The sequence below is a fragment of the Capronia epimyces genome, assembly GCF_000585565.1.
Source record: "Capronia epimyces CBS 606.96 chromosome Unknown aczIQ-supercont1.8, whole genome shotgun sequence".
Classification (NCBI taxonomy): domain Eukaryota; kingdom Fungi; phylum Ascomycota; class Eurotiomycetes; order Chaetothyriales; family Herpotrichiellaceae; genus Capronia; species Capronia epimyces.
The window spans coordinates 856,734-875,756 of record NW_006912911.1 but is presented as its reverse complement, the minus strand read 5'-3'; the positions used below and the strand labels follow the sequence as shown (position 1 = coordinate 875,756).

General features: G+C 55.8%; 5 protein-coding genes across 5 annotated transcripts; 3 read left to right on the top strand and 2 right to left on the bottom strand.

Annotated features, from left to right (window-relative positions):
* Positions 1 to 1,081: 1,081 nt before the first annotated feature.
* A1O3_08722 (methionyl aminopeptidase) lies at positions 1,082 to 2,408 on the top strand (the record flags this gene model as incomplete). Its single annotated transcript, XM_007738819.1, has 3 exons — positions 1,082 to 1,222; positions 1,302 to 1,694; positions 1,743 to 2,408. The coding sequence occupies 3 exons, from the start codon at positions 1,082 to 1,084 to the stop codon at positions 2,406 to 2,408; spliced, it is 1,200 nt and encodes a 399-aa protein (XP_007737009.1).
* A 1,320-nt stretch (positions 2,409 to 3,728) lies between these two features.
* On the bottom strand, positions 3,729 to 8,251 carry A1O3_08721 (ATPase; the record flags this gene model as incomplete). The annotated part of the gene is made up of 2 exons (XM_007738818.1): positions 3,729 to 7,444; positions 7,534 to 8,251. 2 exons carry the CDS (start codon positions 8,249 to 8,251, stop codon positions 3,729 to 3,731), a joined length of 4,434 nt encoding a protein of 1,477 aa, XP_007737008.1.
* A 2,522-nt stretch (positions 8,252 to 10,773) lies between these two features.
* Positions 10,774 to 13,923, top strand: A1O3_08720 (uncharacterized protein; the record flags this gene model as incomplete). The annotated part of the gene is made up of 1 exon (XM_007738817.1): positions 10,774 to 13,923. The coding sequence occupies one exon, from the start codon at positions 10,774 to 10,776 to the stop codon at positions 13,921 to 13,923; it is 3,150 nt and encodes a 1,049-aa protein (XP_007737007.1).
* A 492-nt stretch (positions 13,924 to 14,415) lies between these two features.
* Positions 14,416 to 15,578, top strand: A1O3_08719 (actin like protein 2/3 complex, subunit 1A/1B; the record flags this gene model as incomplete). The annotated part of the gene is made up of 2 exons (XM_007738816.1): positions 14,416 to 14,638; positions 14,710 to 15,578. The coding sequence occupies 2 exons, from the start codon at positions 14,416 to 14,418 to the stop codon at positions 15,576 to 15,578; spliced, it is 1,092 nt and encodes a 363-aa protein (XP_007737006.1).
* A 256-nt stretch (positions 15,579 to 15,834) lies between these two features.
* On the bottom strand, positions 15,835 to 18,760 carry A1O3_08718 (DNA mismatch repair protein MSH4; the record flags this gene model as incomplete). The annotated part of the gene is made up of 7 exons (XM_007738815.1): positions 15,835 to 17,231; positions 17,281 to 17,368; positions 17,424 to 17,543; positions 17,663 to 17,740; positions 17,790 to 17,830; positions 17,875 to 18,193; positions 18,245 to 18,760. The coding sequence occupies 7 exons, from the start codon at positions 18,758 to 18,760 to the stop codon at positions 15,835 to 15,837; spliced, it is 2,559 nt and encodes an 852-aa protein (XP_007737005.1).
* Between the last annotated feature and the right edge of the window lie 263 nt (positions 18,761 to 19,023).

The window sequence follows — 19,023 nt, the reverse complement described above, 5'->3', positions numbered from 1 at the left end:
CGTCGGTCACGGCCAAGGAACTGACCCGGTACGTAACCTATTCGTTGGTGCCTGGGGATAGGGTTATCCCTCTGGACATTCTGCATATTTTGTTTTACTTCTGCTAAGTGCTAGGATATTTACTAATCCTGCATAGGAGGATGCGATCGCCATGTTGGGGTCAAATCAATCGCTGTGGGCAAGACATAATGGAAAAGGTACACCAGCTCGCGAGTGAAAGGAACCTTGATTTGAGGTAACAGACCAGCGTTATCCCCGGAGAGCAGCAGCCGAATCGAAGGTCAGACTTTGAAACCTCTATGCTTTCCTGGCCGCACTGGTCATCATTCAATACCACAACAATGTCTCAGATCTTGGCCGGTTCGATCGCAGGACTTCCCTTCTTTCTCACTCTCTCTGGCGGACTACCGACGTGGATCAAAGCTCGTGATGGGTGTATTCTAATTCCTTTCTAGATTGAGCATTTCTGCGGCCTTCAGACAAATGATGGGCCATTTCGTGGTATCATCGTTTTAGGACTCTTTGTACCTGTCCTCGAAGATAGTTACGTCTGGCGTTGATAGGATTGGACTCTTCATTTCGGCTGTGTATTTTAAATTTGGGTTAGCCCAAGGAATTCAGGGTACGGGAGGGCACCATTCTTAGCTTTACCATCCCACAAGTCTATTCCGTAGGCGATGCTTTTTGATGCTAGTGTCTAAGTCAGGCAACCCTTTTCATATAGATCTCTGCCTTCTAAAGTAGCATGGTCTCTGAGGTCTGCAAATGGAAAGGGAAAGCACTGGTGGCGGCAAAAGCGGCGTGTCCAAAAAAAGCCTCCAGTGAAAGCCGCCTGACAATCGCGAACAGGCTATGAAATAAATCTTCTCTTGTTCAAAGTTCTCGTCCTAGCTTTCAGGAGCTTTTCTTTTTCTTGCGGTCATTGAAACATTGTACAGCATAGTCTCGACACTTCTGACACTCGGGCTTTCGCAAAGCACTTGCAACTCGTACTGGCTCTTGCCCACTGAACCCTGGCAGCGAATTCATAGCCGGAAGCCAACAGCTCGCCCGCCAAACACCAAACACATACCAGTCGAAGATGGATCAAGCAGCCGCCCAGGCGCGGAAATGCCCTGGCTTGAATTGCGAAAATGATGCGTCGACATTACAATGTCCAAAATGCAAGGAGATGGGGGTTGAGAGTTTCTTCTGTTCGCAAGACTGCTTTAAGCGGAGTTGGGTAGGCTATCCTGCCACGGTCTTTCGTAAGAAAGACTTGAAACAACATGCTAGGGGAGTTGCTGACTTGGGTCGATCAGGCTGAACACAAAACACTACACAAGAGTACGAACCTGCTCCGCGATTTTTTCGCTCCGAATGTCGTATCTAAAGTTGATCCAGAAACTGGCTACTTCAACCCGTTCCCTACCTATCCGTTTACCGGGGCTATAAGACCCGTCTATCCTCTCTCTCCGAAACGGGAAGTCCCCAAGTCAATACCACAGCCGGAATGGGCGCAAGATGGGATCCCCAGATATCCATATGTGAGGAAAAACAACATCCAGACGTTGGACGAGAAAGGGATCGCGGGCATGCGCAAGGTGTGCAGATTGGCAAGGGAAGTACTTGACATTGCTGCGGCTGCTGCGAAACCCGGAGTGACGACCGATTACCTGGATGAGATTGTCCACAAGGCTTGTATAGAACGAAACGTGAGTCCGGCAGTCATTTCCCAGCTGTGCCATCTGACTTTTGCCTAGTCGTATCCCTCTCCTCTGAACTACAATCATTTCCCTAAGTCAGTGTGCACGTCGCCTAACGAGATCATCTGCCACGGCATTCCCGATCAGCGGGTTCTCCTCGATGGCGACATTCTCAACATCGATGTTACGCTTTATCATGAGGGCTACCACGGTGATCTGAATGAGACTTACTACATCGGTGACAAAGCTAAAGCAGACCCTGACAACGTTCGTTTGGTTGAGACTACTCGCCAATGTCTCGACAAAGCAATCGAGCACGTCAAGCCGGGGGTGAAAATCAGCGACTTCGGCGACATTATCGAGAAACTGGCGAAAACACAGAATCTTAACGTGGTGAAGACCTATTGTGGCCATGGCATCAACTCGCTGTTTCACTGCGCGCCTAACGTGCCGCACTACGCGAAGAACAAGGCCGTGGGGAAGTGCAAGGCTGGGATGACTTTTACTATTGAACCCATGATCTGTCTGGGCAGCTACAGGGACAAGACATGGCCGGATGACTGGACAGCCGTGACGTCGGATGGAAGCAGGTCCGCGCAGTTCGAACATACGATGCTCGTCACCGAAGACGGGGTGGAGGTTTTGACGGCGCGCTTGCCGGACTCGCCTGGTGGGCCGATACCGTTCCCTGCGATCACGAATGGCGAGGCTGCAAACCACTGAGCTCGAAGGGAGTGTTGTCGTCGAGCGGCAGGATCTCAGCGTGGCTGGCGTGTAAGTGGATTCTGCGTCAGTAGCAGCATTAAAAATAGCGGCTAGGAGAATACTGTAATAGTATGTGGCCTTGAATGACTCGAGGGTCTGACCTCCTAACTTTCCCAGTCTTTACGCAGTCTATGGCTCGCTGTTATGACTCCCGTACCCTCCTTTGTATAGCGACTGGCCCGAGCCGGGCGTCCGAAACATGAACATGACTTTGCGATACGGCCATAGCTCAAGACAATGACAGTCTGGACCTCTGCGAACAGGGCCAGGAAAGTCCCCATCGACACTGTTAGGTTGGCCGGATATTCTTGATCCATTCGCGCATCTTGGGACTTTACCACCGAACCTGAACCTGAACCTGAACCAGGTAGGGAGAAGTGAGGCTTAGCCCACCGCTCGTGGTGGTGGTGGCGGTCGTGCTCCGAGTTCAACTTCGTCCGAGCACTCTATTGTCGATCGATAAGAATAAGAATACCGAAATCGACTGGCTCGAACGCCGTCTGCGACCACGAGGATGAGGATTAGGACGAGGATGAGTGCTGTGGCGCCGCTGTGACCGCTCTCTCGATGGCTTAGCCTTAGGCCTCCTTAGCCCGAGGAACGACGGAGGAGCGTGTGGCTCTGACTCTGGCTCTGGCTCTGGCTCTGGCTCTTTGAGTTTGGGATGTAGCTGAGTCTGGCATGTAGATGTGGCTGTGGACATCTAGAATGGCTGACGAGAGCTGGCACCGCTTCGTCCGAGGGCTGAGATGAGATGAGATCAATCTAGTTTCTCGACTGACGTACCAGGTGAGGTGATTCCTGCCTACCTAAACTGTCATACTGTACGGAGTATACATATACATACATAGGTATATACATGGGTACCGTACGATGGGAAGTGGATACCGCTACTATGTAGGTAGGCAGGAAGTAGGTACATTTAGCTACAGTACGAAATAGCTGCAGGTGGTTCTATCCTTGATGCAACTAGACGGGATACAATGCGGTGGAACAAACGTATACTCCCTATATAAATATATCTGCTCATGGGCAACTCGCTAAGCTAAGATGGCAGACGGTATCACGTTATCATTGATACCTAGTAGGGTAGGTGCCTAGTTTCCTACAGCGTAGTAATTATGCATACCTAATGTTGTGACGAAACATCTTCAAGTCATTGGTTACCCATTTCTGCTGGGGTCGAGGATAGTGATGGAAGGGATTGAGCGTGTTCAAATGGTATATGGAATGGTCCCCGTAGATATGAATACAGGTAGTCTTTTCATCTCAAGCACATCACCGTCGCCCCCAAGTTTTGACGCGGAACAAATAATACAAAGAAATGGCGGCGGCGATGTTGAAGGCAACAAAGGCCCAAACAATCCCGAAATCCCTCCAGCCGTCGTTGGCATTGATGTCCCGCGCGCCCAGGAACTGATCGGTGACTCTCAACGAGCAATACTGACAATCGGCAGTGGCGTCGGGATTGATCAAAGCACCTCCAGCGGCGCCGGCAGCCTGCAGATAGCGGGCCATGTACTGGCCGCAAGTGGTGCCCGGGGACGGATAGGGCTGGAAGAGGCTAAGCTCCTTGGTGGCACAGTGGACGGGGCGACCGGCGATGACGGTGGCGATGCCGTTGACGATATAAGTCATGGGGCTGACGCGGTACATGAAGATCCAGAACCCCGGCAGCATGACGCTGGGCAGCAGCACGCCGTTGAAGGTGAGGGTCAGGTAGAACAGGAGGGTGGCGATCTGGCCCGCGGTTTCGGCGTCCGGGAGGGCGGCGACGACCATGTGGGCAAAGGTCGACCCGAACACGAAGAACTGGACGCAGAAGAGCATCAGCAGGGCCTGGTGTTGGCCGCTGGTGATGCCGAACACGGCGTAGGTGAAGGCGGCGAAGACCATGATGCCCAGCAGCACGGCGTAGGGGATCTCGACCAGAATGTTGGACACCATGAACGCCGCCCAGTGGTAGGTGCGCGACGGCCGCTCGCGCACCTCGTACAGGTCTCGCTGGAAGATGAACTGCGGCATCACCTGCTGCACGAGCGCGGCGAAGATGGCCGTCATCATGAAGATGGCGAAGATCATCGACTGGATCGCCTGGATCGAATGGCCCGGGATGTAGAAGGAGAAGCCGATGAAGAGCGCCGACGCAATGCCCAACGAGTACTTGCCGCCAATGTACGTCGGCGTGCGCCAGTACTGCTGGAACACGCGGATCGACACCGTCACCAGCTGGTCCCACAGCGGCATGGCAAACTCGGTGTGGTCTTCCGGCGCGTCCGTGTCGTGCGCATGTTTCTCCTGCAGAGTCCGCTGCAGGCCGTCCAGCTCCGCCTCGACTGCGGCGGCTTCACTGCTGCCGCGCCAGACCGCGGGCCAGTCGACTTTGGACTGGCCGGGGGCTCCGGAACCGGCGCCGGCGAGCTCGAGGATGTATTCGGCCGGGTTCTCGCTGTCGCCGCAGCGTCGCGCCCCGTTGCGCTCGAAGTAGTCGAGCAGGAGGCGCGAGTCGTCGCCGATGTCGCCAAAGTAGACGGTGCGGCCGCCCTGGGCCAGAAACAGGAGGCGGTCGAATTGCTCGAACAGCGTGGCGGACGGCTGATGGATGGTCGACAGCACGGCCTGGCCGTTGTCGGCCAGCTTACGCAGGAACGAGACAATCGACCAGCTCGACTGGCTGTCGAGGCCGGACGTCGGCTCGTCTAGGAACAAGAGCAGCGTGGGTTTGGCCGCCAGCTCGACGCCGATGGTCAGCAGCTTCCTCTGCTCCACGTTCAATCCCTCGCCGGGGACGCCGATGACGGCGTCGGCGAAGTCGGCCATGTTGAGCATCCGGATCACCTTCTCCACGTAGGCATGCTTTTCAGCGACCGGCGTCGATTTCGGCTGACGCAGTAGCGCCGAGAACCGCAAGGCCTCGCGCACCGTCGACGTGTGTAGATGCAGGTCCTGCTGCTGCACGTATCCTGTCCGTCGGGGGAAACTGGCGGCGAGAGGGCTGCCGTTGACCAACATGTCGCCCGTGACGACCCCGACCGACACTCTCTGGGCCAGCACGTTCAGGAGAGTGGTCTTGCCGGCGCCCGACACGCCCATCAGGGCCGTCAGGGTGCCGGGTTTCACCCAGCCGCTCACGCGATCCAACAGCCGTTTCTGGTCCTTGCGGAGCTTGATGTCGTAGCAGACATTGCGCCACATGAACACGTCGCCCTGCTTCGGAAGGGCATCCAACTCTTCATCCTGGGTCCCCGGCTCTTCCACCACGGCTTGGGACTTCTTTTCCGACACGCCCTGCTGGATGGTCTTGGGCACATGGCCGGGCTTGAACACCAGGGCCTCGGCGCTCGAGGTCGAATGTGAGTTGAACTCGGTGACGGTCAGGTAGAGAATCAAGAAAAAGAAGAGGAAGCCGAGCAGGATGCCAAAGTTGCGCCACAGGTGCGAATGCTGGTAACCGAAGCTCGCTTCCAGATAGCGGTCGCCGTTGACAAACAGCTGGCCGGGAATCGCGCCTTTCTCGGCGCAGACAAACATGTCGCCGGAGCCGTTGGTGAAGCCCGGGTAGGCCGGGACGACATTGGAACAGGGGAAGTCTCGGCCGTGGAATTCGTTGACCATCAGGGCCTCGAAGGCAAAGGCCAAGGGGTCGATCCAGGTCAGCCACTTGAACCACGGATGCATGTTGGGCCGCGGGATCACGAAGCCGGTGTAGACGACGACGGCGATGAGGATGACGCCGGCGGCAGCCAGGGCTTGGGAGATGGTCTTGGTGGTGGCGGCAACCGTGCGGAAGATGCTGCTCATGGAGAGCAGGGCGGCGAAGTTGACGATGAAGAAGATGAAGTACGGGCCGGCCTCGTAGCGCAGCCCGCCCAGGAAGTAGATGATGGTGTTGAAGATGACGCTGGCTGCGATCTTGATGGTGAGGTCGGCCACCACGCCGGCCAGCGCCTCGGCGAAGGGGTGGTAGAAGGCGTACGAGGCGTGCTTCTCCACGATCGGGCGCTGGCCGTACAGGGCGTTGATCTCGGTCACCGTCATCAGCGAGTTGAGCAGCACGGTGAAGAAGAGCAGGCTGCTCTTGGAGAAGAAGGCCTGCGTGCCGAACGGCGTGCCGTAGAACAGCGACGCGATGATCAGCGCCATGACAATGTTGCCGCCGATCGTGGTCGCCGTCGACGCGATGTCGTTCCAGATGCGCTGGTACGCCCGCCGCGTGCACAGCGCCACCTGCATGCCATTGTTGATCGTGTACGGCGACTTGGCCCGCGTGTGTTTGGCCTGCCGCTGCCGCTTGCTGGCCAGGAACTCCTCGGCCGTCGTGCCCTCGCGCTCGAACCGCTCCTGCGCCGCCGCCATCTCACCCCGGAGGGCGTGGAATTCGGCGCTGTTCCGCCAGTACTGCTCAAACTCCTCCGCCGTCCGGGGCACGCGCGTCTCCCAGCCTTCCTTGGCCTCGCGCTCCCGCGGACTGGTGAGCCCGGTCAAGAAGTCGCCGGTGCTTTTCCGCGCCGGGCACCGCCAGCCCATGTTCTCGAAGAACGGCTTGGCCTGCGCCGTGGCGCCAAAGAAGATCTCGCGGCCCTCGTACAGCACGATCACCTTGTCGAACCGATCGTACATGGCCTGCGACGCCTGGTACGCCGCCACCAGATGCGTGGTGCCGAAGATGCGCGAGCTGAGTTCGACCGCCTTGACGAACTCGAACGCCGACGCCGAGTCCAGCCCGCGCGTCGCATTGTCCCAACAACTCAGCGGCGAGCCTGCCAGCGCCATCTCCGCGATCGACACCCGCTTCCTCTCGCCGCCACTCACCCCGCGTACATAGTCCGACCCGACCTTGGTGTCGATCGCGTGTGAGAGCCCGAACACCGCCAGTACCACGTCCCGCACCTGGTTGATGTAGTCTGTTCGCGACATGCCGGGCTCGCGGCTCCGCGGGGCCCGAGCTGCCGCCGCAAAGGTGAGCGTCTGGCCGACTGTGAGTTGGGGGAAATCTGTGAGTAGTGTCTACCGGGTCAGCCTGTGATACATCCAGAGAGTAGGGAGAGGGAGCAGGGAAAAGGGAGTAGGGAGTCCTGCTCACGCTTCTCAGTCTCGCCGTTATACAGAATATCACCGCGGAATTGCTCCTTCATCACCTTCTGCGGAATCCCGTCGTAGCTGATGCTGCTTCCCTCGCCGAGGCTCAGCCCTTCGTAGTTGGCTGAGATGGACTTGAGAAAGGTCGAGCAGCCGGACCCGGGCCGGCCCAGCACGAGCAGCATCTCGCCGCGATTGACCAGGCCATCGAAGTTCTGCAGGATTGCCTTGTGCCGCTGCCGCCCCTGCGCGATTTGCTTCAGGTGCAACGGCGCCGTGAGGATCGAGCCCACGCTTTTCTGCAATTTGATTTCCGCCGCCGTCCCGTGCACCGAGAGGTTCTGGAAGAGCACACCCGTGTGTCGCCGTTGGATCGCCCCGGCCGCGAACTGCTCGACTTTGCATTTCATCCATTCGCTGAGGCTGAATTTGTCACTGAGCGGATCGAGTTCCGGGCGCGTGGCCGGCTGTGTCGGCGTGTGTGTGCGGCTATGGTTGTGTCCGCCGCCCTGCTGGCTTCCGGCAGACCGACTAGACTGGCTGGTTGCGATGCGACGTAGATGTCGCCGTTCCGCCTCCGACCAGATGGGCTCGAAATGCGTGGCCCCGGTCCCAGTTTCATTTTCAGTTTCAGTTTCAGTCCTGGCCTCAGTCGGGTTTTCTCGATCGAGGGTGTCGTCATGTTCTCGAGACCCGTTGAGCGTGGAGGTGGTTGTGGACATGGCCACGTGCACGTCTTGTCCTGCGTTGGGCTGATGAACGTTGTTGAAGCTTGAAGCTGGTCCTCAGCACCGAGCTGTCGTCGAGGTGGAGGGAGCTCCAAGCCCGGCGACCGACGACATTTTTCTATCTAATACCAAGAGAACTAATCATCGACAATCAACAATGCCAGATCCAGATCCGGAGCCACTGGGGCACAGGGCCCCAGGCGCAGGCTGTGACAGGCACGGCGTGAGCGAGGGTGGACCGCGCGGTGGTCTGACCGTATACTAATTCTGCGCATGTGTAGTCCTGCGCGTATCTCGTATACGAAGATCCCGATGTTCGATCGAGATACGTACAGGCACGAGGCGCCCGGGCATACTAACTGACGATGGCATGTTCCGTGGCGCCGGTCGCCTACCTCTTCCAGTAAAGGCCATTCTTCTGTACTCCGTAGTGTGTTGTGTTACTATGACCAAAGGATCCATCTTCTTCTGTCAGCCTCTTCAGCCGAGGCACAACAGTGCAGTTTCGTCTTTTCACATGCGCAAGGCTACCGAGCCACACCAATGATCAATGGGAGCCGGCAGGACCAGGATCCACGAGTCTGTGGAGCATCGAGATGCCGTGTGGACAGTGGACAGTGGACAGTGGACAGTGGACAGTGGACATTAATGGGCAGTGGACCGGCTCCAATGCCAGCAGATTGAGGTCCTGACGACTCTGTACACACTAAATGTCAGACGCATGTGCTGGCTAAAGAATAGGGCACCGGAGACTGTCATCGGGGATACTTGCAATTAGTAGCAGTAACAAGAAAAAGTCATTACCCGCCTGCCTTAAATATGCAGAGCACTAGTCTACGATCCCATGGTTGGGAGCTTCGTCATGTGCCTATGTCTCTCGTCTCCCTGCCGATAACATGGTTTTTTCCTTCTCTGTGGTATGGCATTCTCTCTGCTCGCTTCAGCTCAATACCCGGGATTCTCCTTCGCTTTTCACTAGACCCCCTGCCGTCAAACGACAGCAGCAGGGGGTGTGTTCCCTCCAGCAACGTATCTGCGCGATCCCCTTCCACCGCACAGCAATATACACCAACAAAAGGAATGCAACCTCCTGAAGGTTGGCATGGATGGTGTGATTCTCGCAGGTTGGAATCGTGGTAGAGGACGGTTTGTGACTGGGGCTGCGAGTTCATTTCAGTCCCCTCGGTTGCGTCCTTCACCAAAAGAGGTGAGGGTAAACAGGTAAAGGACGGCGGCAGTGTATGACCAGACCAGATTTGCTAGCAGGACTAATTTCCAACGCGAGACCTGCGGCATCACGCCATATTGCTGTATTGCCCAGCCTCCCAACCAGGTACAAGTGCCTCCAAGTATGCCGGCCGTTATTTGGAATGTTTTCTCGGAGTCAATCGCGGGAGTGTAAAACAGGAAGACAAGGCAAATAAAGGGCGGGACGAACAGCAGTCCAAAGAAGTTTGCCTGGAGAGCAAGGAGGGTGGAATGTCTCCATGGTGACTGTTGTTCCTGTTGTTCTGGAGACGGCCTGTTGCGACGTTTCTTGTCTGATTTAAAGCGAGTCTGCCTTTTTGAAGCGAGATCTGGAGTATTGGTGCTGGACATCTTGGAAATTCAAATAGTAGACTTATACGTTGAAAAAAGAAGATGATGATAAGAAGAAGAAGAAGAAGAAGAGTCTGATGAGGTGAAAAGCCTTATGAAGGAAGGGTAAGAAGATGAAAAGATGAGAAGAGGCAGGTGCAATGAGGTCCTGAAAGCATACAAACTGGTGCAGTGTGTATATTGTCGGTAAGTGACTCTTTCGCCTTCCGGCAGGTGCAGGTCCTCGAAGACGCTGAGGCTAACCAAAGGCATGGCCGTCCGGGTCGGGATTGACAAAGTAGTGGTGCTCGTAGTTGGTAGATGGAGAGGGAGACGTGGGTGATGCTGGGCCCAAGCGATGGACAGCCTCGTAGACATACCATCGATCTAAGAGGAGCGACATTGTTTCCAGGGTGGCGTTCTGTGAAGGATCGCTCAGGGGTTCAACATCTACGGAGTACAACAAAGGAGACTCGTAGAGCTCGTTGCAATGCCGTAGCATACTCAGCGCAGATTCAGCCGCATGTACAAAGGCAGACCAGCACAGCCAGCTGATCCCGCTCCGCGCCAACAATGCCCACGCAAAAGGGCAGGCTAGCAACGCGCCTCATCTTTGTCAGTGTATGAAACAGTTGAGCGAGTGAAAGAAAACAGGGCTGAGTTGATAGTGTCCCTTGCTTCAAATGTTCCGGGTTATTACTCTGGACTCCGGGATGGTGTAGACCCAACTGCCACTGTGGCCCCCAAATCCGCCATAGTTGATGTACGGCGGAGTATCCAACTGTTGTACGGATACTGTGTGCTTCGTCGAGCCTGCACCGCAGCGGCCTCGCCCATGTCTCTGCTCTACATTCTACAGGAATTTACCTAGTACTCTGTAATGGGCGAGGCAGCAAAACATCCTTTCTCGGCAGAACCTTGTCAAACATGTTCTCATCATGTCTGACCAGAGTTATCGGAGACCATTGCTTGTGGCCCTGGCCAGCACAGTAGCGCTCACTGCGGCATTCTACGCCTACTTCCAGCGATCGAAAGCACAGCCAGAACACTCAGCTGCCCTTCATCGCAGCAATGCCGTCCGCAGACCCAGGCACAGGCGGCGCTGGCGTCCTTTCTTCGAACAGCCTCCCCTCGACTACGATCCTACCGAGCGAGCCATCAACCACTTGGAGGAACGCAATGAGCGAAGACACGGCTACGGAGAATATCAGAACAAGTGGTTTTTCCCCACCCCGGAAGACGCCCAAGGAGTGGACTTGACCCTCATTCCTTGCAATTTGAGATCCATCTATGTCTATCTCTTGCAGCATTCGCCAGCGCCACTCTCGCCCTACCAAAAAGACTGCCTGCGATTGCATGTTCACGGCGTCTTCACCCAGAACTTTCTCCGCGAAGAGTATCCCGAAGGATATATCATTGGCGATGACGCCTACATTATTGCCCGAGGTCTAGAACTCCTGGATGTGGCGGAGGAGATTGTCTACGAGGTGGTCAAGGCTTTCGACGAAGGTGAATTTCATCTCAGTGAGGAGTGGAGCCCTCTTGATGCGCCCATTCAAAGCCCTCGCATGCCCCCTCTGCAGATAGACGGCGCTGTGGGAGGATTCGCTACTCAAGATGCTCTGGACGCCTTGGCCAATCCAGCGAGGGACGACGACGACGAGAGTGAGATCTCGTACAGTAACAATGATGAAGATCCCGAGGGCAGCCAGAACATGCTCGATCTCCTCTATCACATCGCCGGCGAACAGGCGCGGAGGGAGGGCTACATCCACCGTGGCGTCGAATGCAACAGCTGCGGTGTCCACCCGATTCAAGGGATCCGGTATCATTGTGCAAATTGCTTCGACTATGATCTTTGCGAAAGCTGCGAGGCAAGCTCAGGTCATATCAAGAGTCACGTCTTCTTCAAGATTCGAATTCCGGCTCCCTCTAGAGGTAATATTAAGCAGGTTATTCCAAAATGGTATCCTGGAACCCCCAACGCATTTCCCTCGTCCTTGCCGAAAGACCTCTCCAAGCCCTTACTGGAACAGACGGGGATGGACCGCACTGAGATGGATGCCCTCTATGAGCAGTTCAAATGCCTCGCTGGCCACTACTGGCCCACCGATCCCACTGGGCTGGGCGTGGCCATTGATCGAAAAGCGTTCGACGCATACTTCATCCCTTCTGCCGCGGACAAACCTTCACCCGCCAACCTAATCTACGACCGAATATTTGCCTTCTACGACACCAACAACGACGGGCTCATCGGCTTCGATGAATACATCCGTGGCCTGGCACGATTGCAGAATAAGTCACGGTATGCCCGCCTCAAGCGAATATTCGATGGTTATGACCTTGACTCGGATGGATTCGTCGACCGCAAAGATTTCCTCCGCATCTTTCGTGCGTATTTTGCTTTGAACAAAGAGCTAAGTCGCGAGATGATCAACGCCCAAGAGGACTTCGGCTACGTGGAAGAAGAGATTCGAGAAGTGGTTCGGGGAAGCCAACCGATCAGTGCCGCCTTTGGTGGAGGCATGCTCTATGGACATGAGTCTAGAACTGGTCAGGACAAGCAGCGTCAAGCGAACGGGGAATTGGAATTATCTAATGGCTCCCGAGGTGTGCTACAGCCTGACGCCGACATGCGAGGAGATCGCGCTCGTGCCATTGGCAACGTTGCTATGAACAATCGGATCAGAAATCATCCGTTCCGGTCCTTTAGGGAAGAACCGATCGAGGACGAAGCTCTGATCCATCTCCCTGGTGTCCCGTTCAATGCTTCTGGAATGCAAGACCCGGACGACGCGACCGAGGAAGAACTTGCGGGGCCTGAACCCCCTCTCCAGGCATATGGCTGGCCTCCAGTGCACACCCCCGAACCTCAGGACATTGTCAACGCTCTAGGGCGGGAGGTTGCCCTTGAGGACGTCACGGATCCGGTGGACAGGAGCAGAGTGTTATTTGCACAGTCACAACGCCTGGACAATGAGGGCGACGAAGCCGAAAGGTCTATGCGGGCCACGGCCGTGGAAGAACGGTGGCGCCGAAGACAATTTTACCTGGATGAGGAGGAAGGGCTTACCAGACCACCCGGATACACAGAACCTGACAGTTCTGATGACGAACCCACCACATCAAGGCCCAAAAAAGCCAGGCGCGTGACGACCTCGAGTCCACGAAGACCGTCGATACAGTCACGATCCTCATCCAAAGTGCGATTCGATGACAGCGCCATCGATACCGACTTTGAAACACGTTCAAATGCCTCGTCACGCAGCGTACCTGTCAACGAACGATGGGGTGGTTACGAGCTTGGGCAGGCCGAAGCAGACATTGGCAAGGATATCCTGTACCAGGCCGTTCAACAAGGGTTTAATGAACTTCTAGATGCCCTGTTCAAGGAGAAGGAAGATGAGTGGGTGACGGCTCACTATACACGGAACGACCGGCACAGGTTCCGTAAAGAAATGGACCGGTACCGGGAGAAGCTTGAGGCGGGAAAACAGCAGCACGACAAAGCTTTGGAAGAGGCCGATAGGCTGAGGACCGAACAGTTATTGCAAAGCGCACCGGTGCGTGAATCTGCTCAGAAGCCGGACGGACCCGAAGACTTGGTGGAAGCGAAATCCGACGAGAGACTGTCACCTGATCCCGATCCCGATCCCGACCCCGAAGATCATATAGAATTGATGTTTGGGGACGGTGCCGCAGGCGAGATACCGAAAACAGAGCAAGAGACGAACTCGTCTAGGTCTTATTGCGACCCTACTCTTCCACAGTTCCGTCCGAACGAGTCTGAGCCGGCAAGCGCGAAGACCCAGCCAGATCCCTTCTCTGGCGACCCAGTTGAGGCGCGAAACACCTACGACCTTTGGCTCCGACATGATGCGATTGACACAGAAGCGCGACAACGAGGAGGGTATGGTAAGCTCAGCTTCGCCGAATTCCGACGGAAAATGGTGGCCGACGAATCTGAGGTGAGCACAAGGCTTGGTACCAAAGGTGACAAGGATAGGCCCCAGGAGGCATGGGAGAGTAGCGCGGAGCTGGGGAGGTTGGCATTCGTTGGCACATGGCTGGAGATGGCCAGCTTCTAGTACGGAGTATGCTGAGTCCGGTGAGGCTCTTCGAGTTGGACTGTATCAAAAGTAACTGCACCCACGCCCAACGATGCTATGACCAAGAAAAGAAATGATACCCTATGTGCTCTAAGTGCGCCCAGGAGTCTACTCGGTCGATGGCATCTATATAGCAGTCGCCCGGCCTTATAGGGTGGCAGCTACAAAATATCGTTTTCCTCAACGTATCCGTGTCAGTCACTGACTGATACATTCACGCCGTATAGAATGTAGACAGTCTAGGTTGTGACAGCTGAAGGCATCAGCCAACACGAGGCTGAGCACAAGGCTGAATGCCGAGGATCTGCCGGCCCTTCACTTCCGCGTCATCCTACGACTGACCTGTTCATTCATTCTTCACTCTTCAATCCACTCTGTACATTCACCTTCCACCTCCACCTCCCTCCATCTACTTTCTCGCCGCGGTAGTAGAGAGCTCCTCCTATCGCACCACCTCAATCTCCCCCCATCATGTCTGGACCCGAAGTGCATCACCTCTTCCACCATCCCATCGCCGACCACTCCTTCTCCGCCGACCGTCAGACCCTCGCAGTCGCACGAGACAACAATGTCGAGCTGTACCACCGGTCAGGCCCGAAATTCGTGCTGAAAGATGAGCTCAAGGGCCATGACAAGACGGTGACGGGCGTGGATATCGCCCCAAACAGCGGCATGATCGTCACTTGCTCGCAGGGTAGGCAACGGCCTTCTAGCTGATACGCGACCCCCTCGCAGAAAGCACTCCGTTAACTTCTCAAAATCCAGACCGAAATGCTTACGTATGGGAGCCTTCGCCCACGGGCTGGAAACCGACCCTGGTGCTACTTCGTATCAACCGCGCCGCGACGTTTGTGCGGTGGTCGCCATCGGAGAAGAAATTCGCCGTTGGCTCCGGAGCGCGGGTGATTGCGGTCTGCTACTTTGAAGAGGAGAATGACTGGTGGGTGTCGAAGCACCTGAAGAAGCCGATCCGCAGCACCATCACCACGGTGGCCTGGCACCCGAATTCGGTGCTGCTGGCAGCCGGATCGACCGACTCGCACGCGCGTGTGTTTTCCGGCTTCATCAAAGGCATCGACGCTCGGCCTGAGCCCAGCGTCTGGGGCGAGCGTCTGCCCTTCAACACGGTCTGTGGCGAATACCTCAACGATTCGGCCGGCTGGGTCCATGCCATTTCGTTCTCGCCCAGCGGGGACGCCCTGGCTTTCGCCGCCCACGACAGCAGTATCACGGTCGTCTATCCCTCCGGGCCCGAGCAGCCGCCGCGTGCCATGGTCAACATCTCGGTGCAGACCTTGCCTTTCACCAGCCTGATCTGGAACGGCGAGGCGGAAATCATTGCGGCGGGCTATGACTGCGAGGCTTTCCGCTTCCGCGGAGGCGAGAATGGCTGGGACTTGGCCGGTAGCATCGAGACCAAACATCGGCCAGGCCTGGCTTCCGCACGCGAGGAGTCGGCGTTGCACATGTTTCGCCAGATGGATCTCAAGGGCAAAGTCAAGGACGACACCCAGCTGAACACTACGCACCAGAATACCATCAACACCGTCCGCGTCTATGAAGGATCCGCCGGTGCCGTGAGCAAGTTCAGCACCAGTGGTGTTGATGGCAGAGTGGTCGTTTGGACTCTATAAATCGAGGGGTGTGGTGTAGTCAGACTACCTAGGTAGTAGATGGGCGACACAGCCGAGTTTTGTCTGTGAGCCTACAAGAATACAAGACATAGCATTGAAGTTGCATAAGCTGCTCGCCTGTCGTACTGCAAATACGCTTTGATCTATGTGCCTCTGACCTTGATTGATGTGGCTGCTACAAAGCACTACGCCTTCTCCTTGCCTTCTTTACCTTACCTTTACTCGACGGCATGACCTGCTTCAGCCTTTCCTAGACTCATTCGTGTCCTGTACGGACCAGGGTGTCTTGAACATGTTCAACCTCGTCCTCGTCGACATGATGCACATCATGCTCTTCTACTGCTACTGCCTCGGTCATCCTGCCCTCAGTGTCGGTCTCGTCCATCCTGCCCTCATTGTCGGTCTCGTCCATCTCCATCTCCGCCTCGGCGTCGAGCGCTCCCATCCGGACGGAAAACTCGACTTGCAGTCTTGCCAGCCAAGCCCGCAATTCTCCCGCGTCCGGGCTGGCGGTGCGGCAGCTCTCACGCGCCTGGGAAAGCTGCTCGCGCAAGTTCAACAGCAGCTTGGTTCGTCTTGCGGCCGTGAGGGTACGGGTGTTTTGCCGCCGGGCTTCGTTCCGCTCATGTAGGGCGTGGGAGACGCGGGTGGCCACGTCGACAACTGTCTCGGGGAGGTCGACGACGCGGGCGAGCGCGAGCCCGTAGAACCTCTCCTCCTCGTACCCCTGGGCAATCGTGTAGCGCATTTTCAGCTTGGAGGCGTCGGCGTTGATGTCGACGGTTAGGTGCAGGTTGACCACGCCGGCGCGCTCGGCCAGGATGCGCGGCAGGTCGCGGAAATGCGTGACGAACCATACCAGGGCCTTGGACTTGATCAGCTCTTCGGCGATGGCGACGGCGATGGCGAGCCCGTCGGTCGTGCTGGTGCCGCGGCCCAGCTCGTCGATCAGCACCAAGCTGTGCGCCGACATGTTGCGTAGAATGAATGCCACCTCGCGCATTTCCGAGGCAAACGTCGACACGTTGGCTTCGATGCTGTCGTCGGTCGAAACACGCGCAAACAGCTGGTACGTGATGGGGAACGACGCGTACGTCGCAGGCACGAAGCAGCCGATCTGCACCATGACGGCCATTAGAGCGATTGACCTGATATATGTGCTTTTGCCGCTCATGTTGCAGCCCGTGATGATCTGGAAGCGGTTCTGCTCGGTCGCGTAGATGTCGTTAGCCACGTATTTGTCCGTCTGGGCCTTCTCGCGGATAGGGTGGCGACCGGCCTTGACCGCCAAGGTGTCGAGCAGCTCTGATCGGACGTAGTCGTTGGCTATGGCTAGATGGGCAAACCCTGCTAGCATGTCGAGCATGGCAATCGCTTCGCTGATCTTGAAAAGAGGATGGATTTTCGAGCGCACAGACTCGATGAGCTCCTGAACCGCCTGGTCGCTGAGGCTGATGACCTCGTTGTGGGCATCCTTGATCTTCTGGTTCATCTTGATCAGCTCCAGGGTCTGGCACTCGATGAACTTGTTCCGTCGATAGATGTTGACCAAGAAATCGGGAATTGGCTTGTCTTCGAGCTGAGCGGCGGGAAGGCGCAGGTAGAATTGGCGAGGCGTGTCGAATTTCAAGTCGAGGTCGAGTCCTTGTGTGTCTAGACGGACCTGTTAAAAGAAAACACACGGTAGCGGCTTGCAGCGTACTTTTGACCTCTTCTACCATATCAAACACGTCTTGGCTAATCTCCCGGTACGTCTGTCTGGCAACGTCGAGGAATTCGTTGACCCCTGCCTAGACGAGAATCAGTCTCGGGGAGCCAGGCCAGCGTGTCACAAATCTTCAGCACCTGAACGGCATAAACACGCTGGTTGCGCAACTCTGTCGGTTTGGTCGAGTAAGTCACGTCAGGGTTGAGACTGTCTCTGATCAAACCATCGATTTCTGCATAGTTGGTCGGGTCACAAAGCTGCTACTGTTAGTTTGAGCGCAGTGGACAGAGCACCATCATCTTCCCTGCCGTATCTCCTGCAGCTCTTCACTGCTGGTACCGGTGAGCGCTTGCCACAGTGGCTTGATGGAATCCACAAAGGTCTTGAGCATGAGCACCTGGTTGACCGACTGTTCGGCGAACTGAATTCCGAGCTTGGTCTGAATCACTACAAGCTGTTTCGGTCAGCGATTGAACGGCAGCTAGGGCATAATTGACACAGACAGCTGCCAGTACACGATCAGTGTCTACGAAAGACTTCAAAGCTGCCCTGAATTAGCAAATTCTTCCCCTTTGATGGGGCCAGTACCGGAACGGACTGCGAACAGCATGTCATGTCTCGAGACAAGTTCGTCCACAGCTTCATGCCTTTTACCGATCTTTCTAGTATCGGTTGATGGCTGCAGAATGTTGCTTCGCAGGAATCGGGCCCCCATTGGCGTAAAGGTTTCGTTCAGCAGCCCGAATAAGCAATCCTTGGACTTGACATGTTCAAGATTCTGGACCAATTCCAGAGAAGCGATGGTGGAGAGATCAATCATCATAGAGCCTTCTGCTGTCTCGAACTTTATACGTAATGTCTGAGTGGCAAAGGTCTTCTGCAATCCCATGTCGACAAAATTCATAACCTACCATCATCAGCAATCGACCGCACGAGCTGGGCTCAGCCGGCACCATACTGCAGAGAAACAGCATGTCGCGAGATGGTTGCCTGCTAGAGCCATTTTCAAAGATTCCAGATCGTCAGGAAAGGCGAGGCGCTGAACGTAATCGTGGCCGCTACTCTCAGACCAATACCTGCGGTCGAGTTTGGTGCCTACGGGTCCCCCATTGTCCACATCGAGATTCTCCGAGACAATGGATATGAGCTTCGAGTCGACGGCATTTGCCATGTAAAGAATCTCAGAGGGCTCATAGACTTTGAGCTTGTGGCAGGTGCGAGCATATGTTTGAGTATCCACGAGCTGGCAGAGAATAGCTTCGGAAGTGTAGACATTGACGAAGGAGAGAGCGACGGTAGGAGATATTCCACGCAATTCGCTAATGGCACAGATGACCTCATTGTTGCTGTAGTCAGCGGACGTCCTACTGGTTCTGAGGCGCCATCGACTGGTTGCTGGAACTGCAGATGTTCCTAATGAGTTGTGAGATCCAGGAAGAGTCGAGGAGACAGTAGCTACGCTGGCAGACGGCATGGTGAGGAGATGATGGAGGTAAGTCTTCAGTTGCCTGATAGTAAGACAATGCCAGCTCTGCCACGGAGAACAAAGATGTACATCATCAGGAGAAGAGTGATATAGCCACGGTAGACCAACTAATAAGCAGGGAGGTAGGTGGTAGGTATCCGTACGGAGTACAGGGTTAGGTTGGAAGGTTTGCCGACGAGGCTTCCCCCGCACGAGGCTGGCTCTGCCCATATTAATTTTTCCCGAAACTGCGAGTCTGCTGGAGCGAGTCT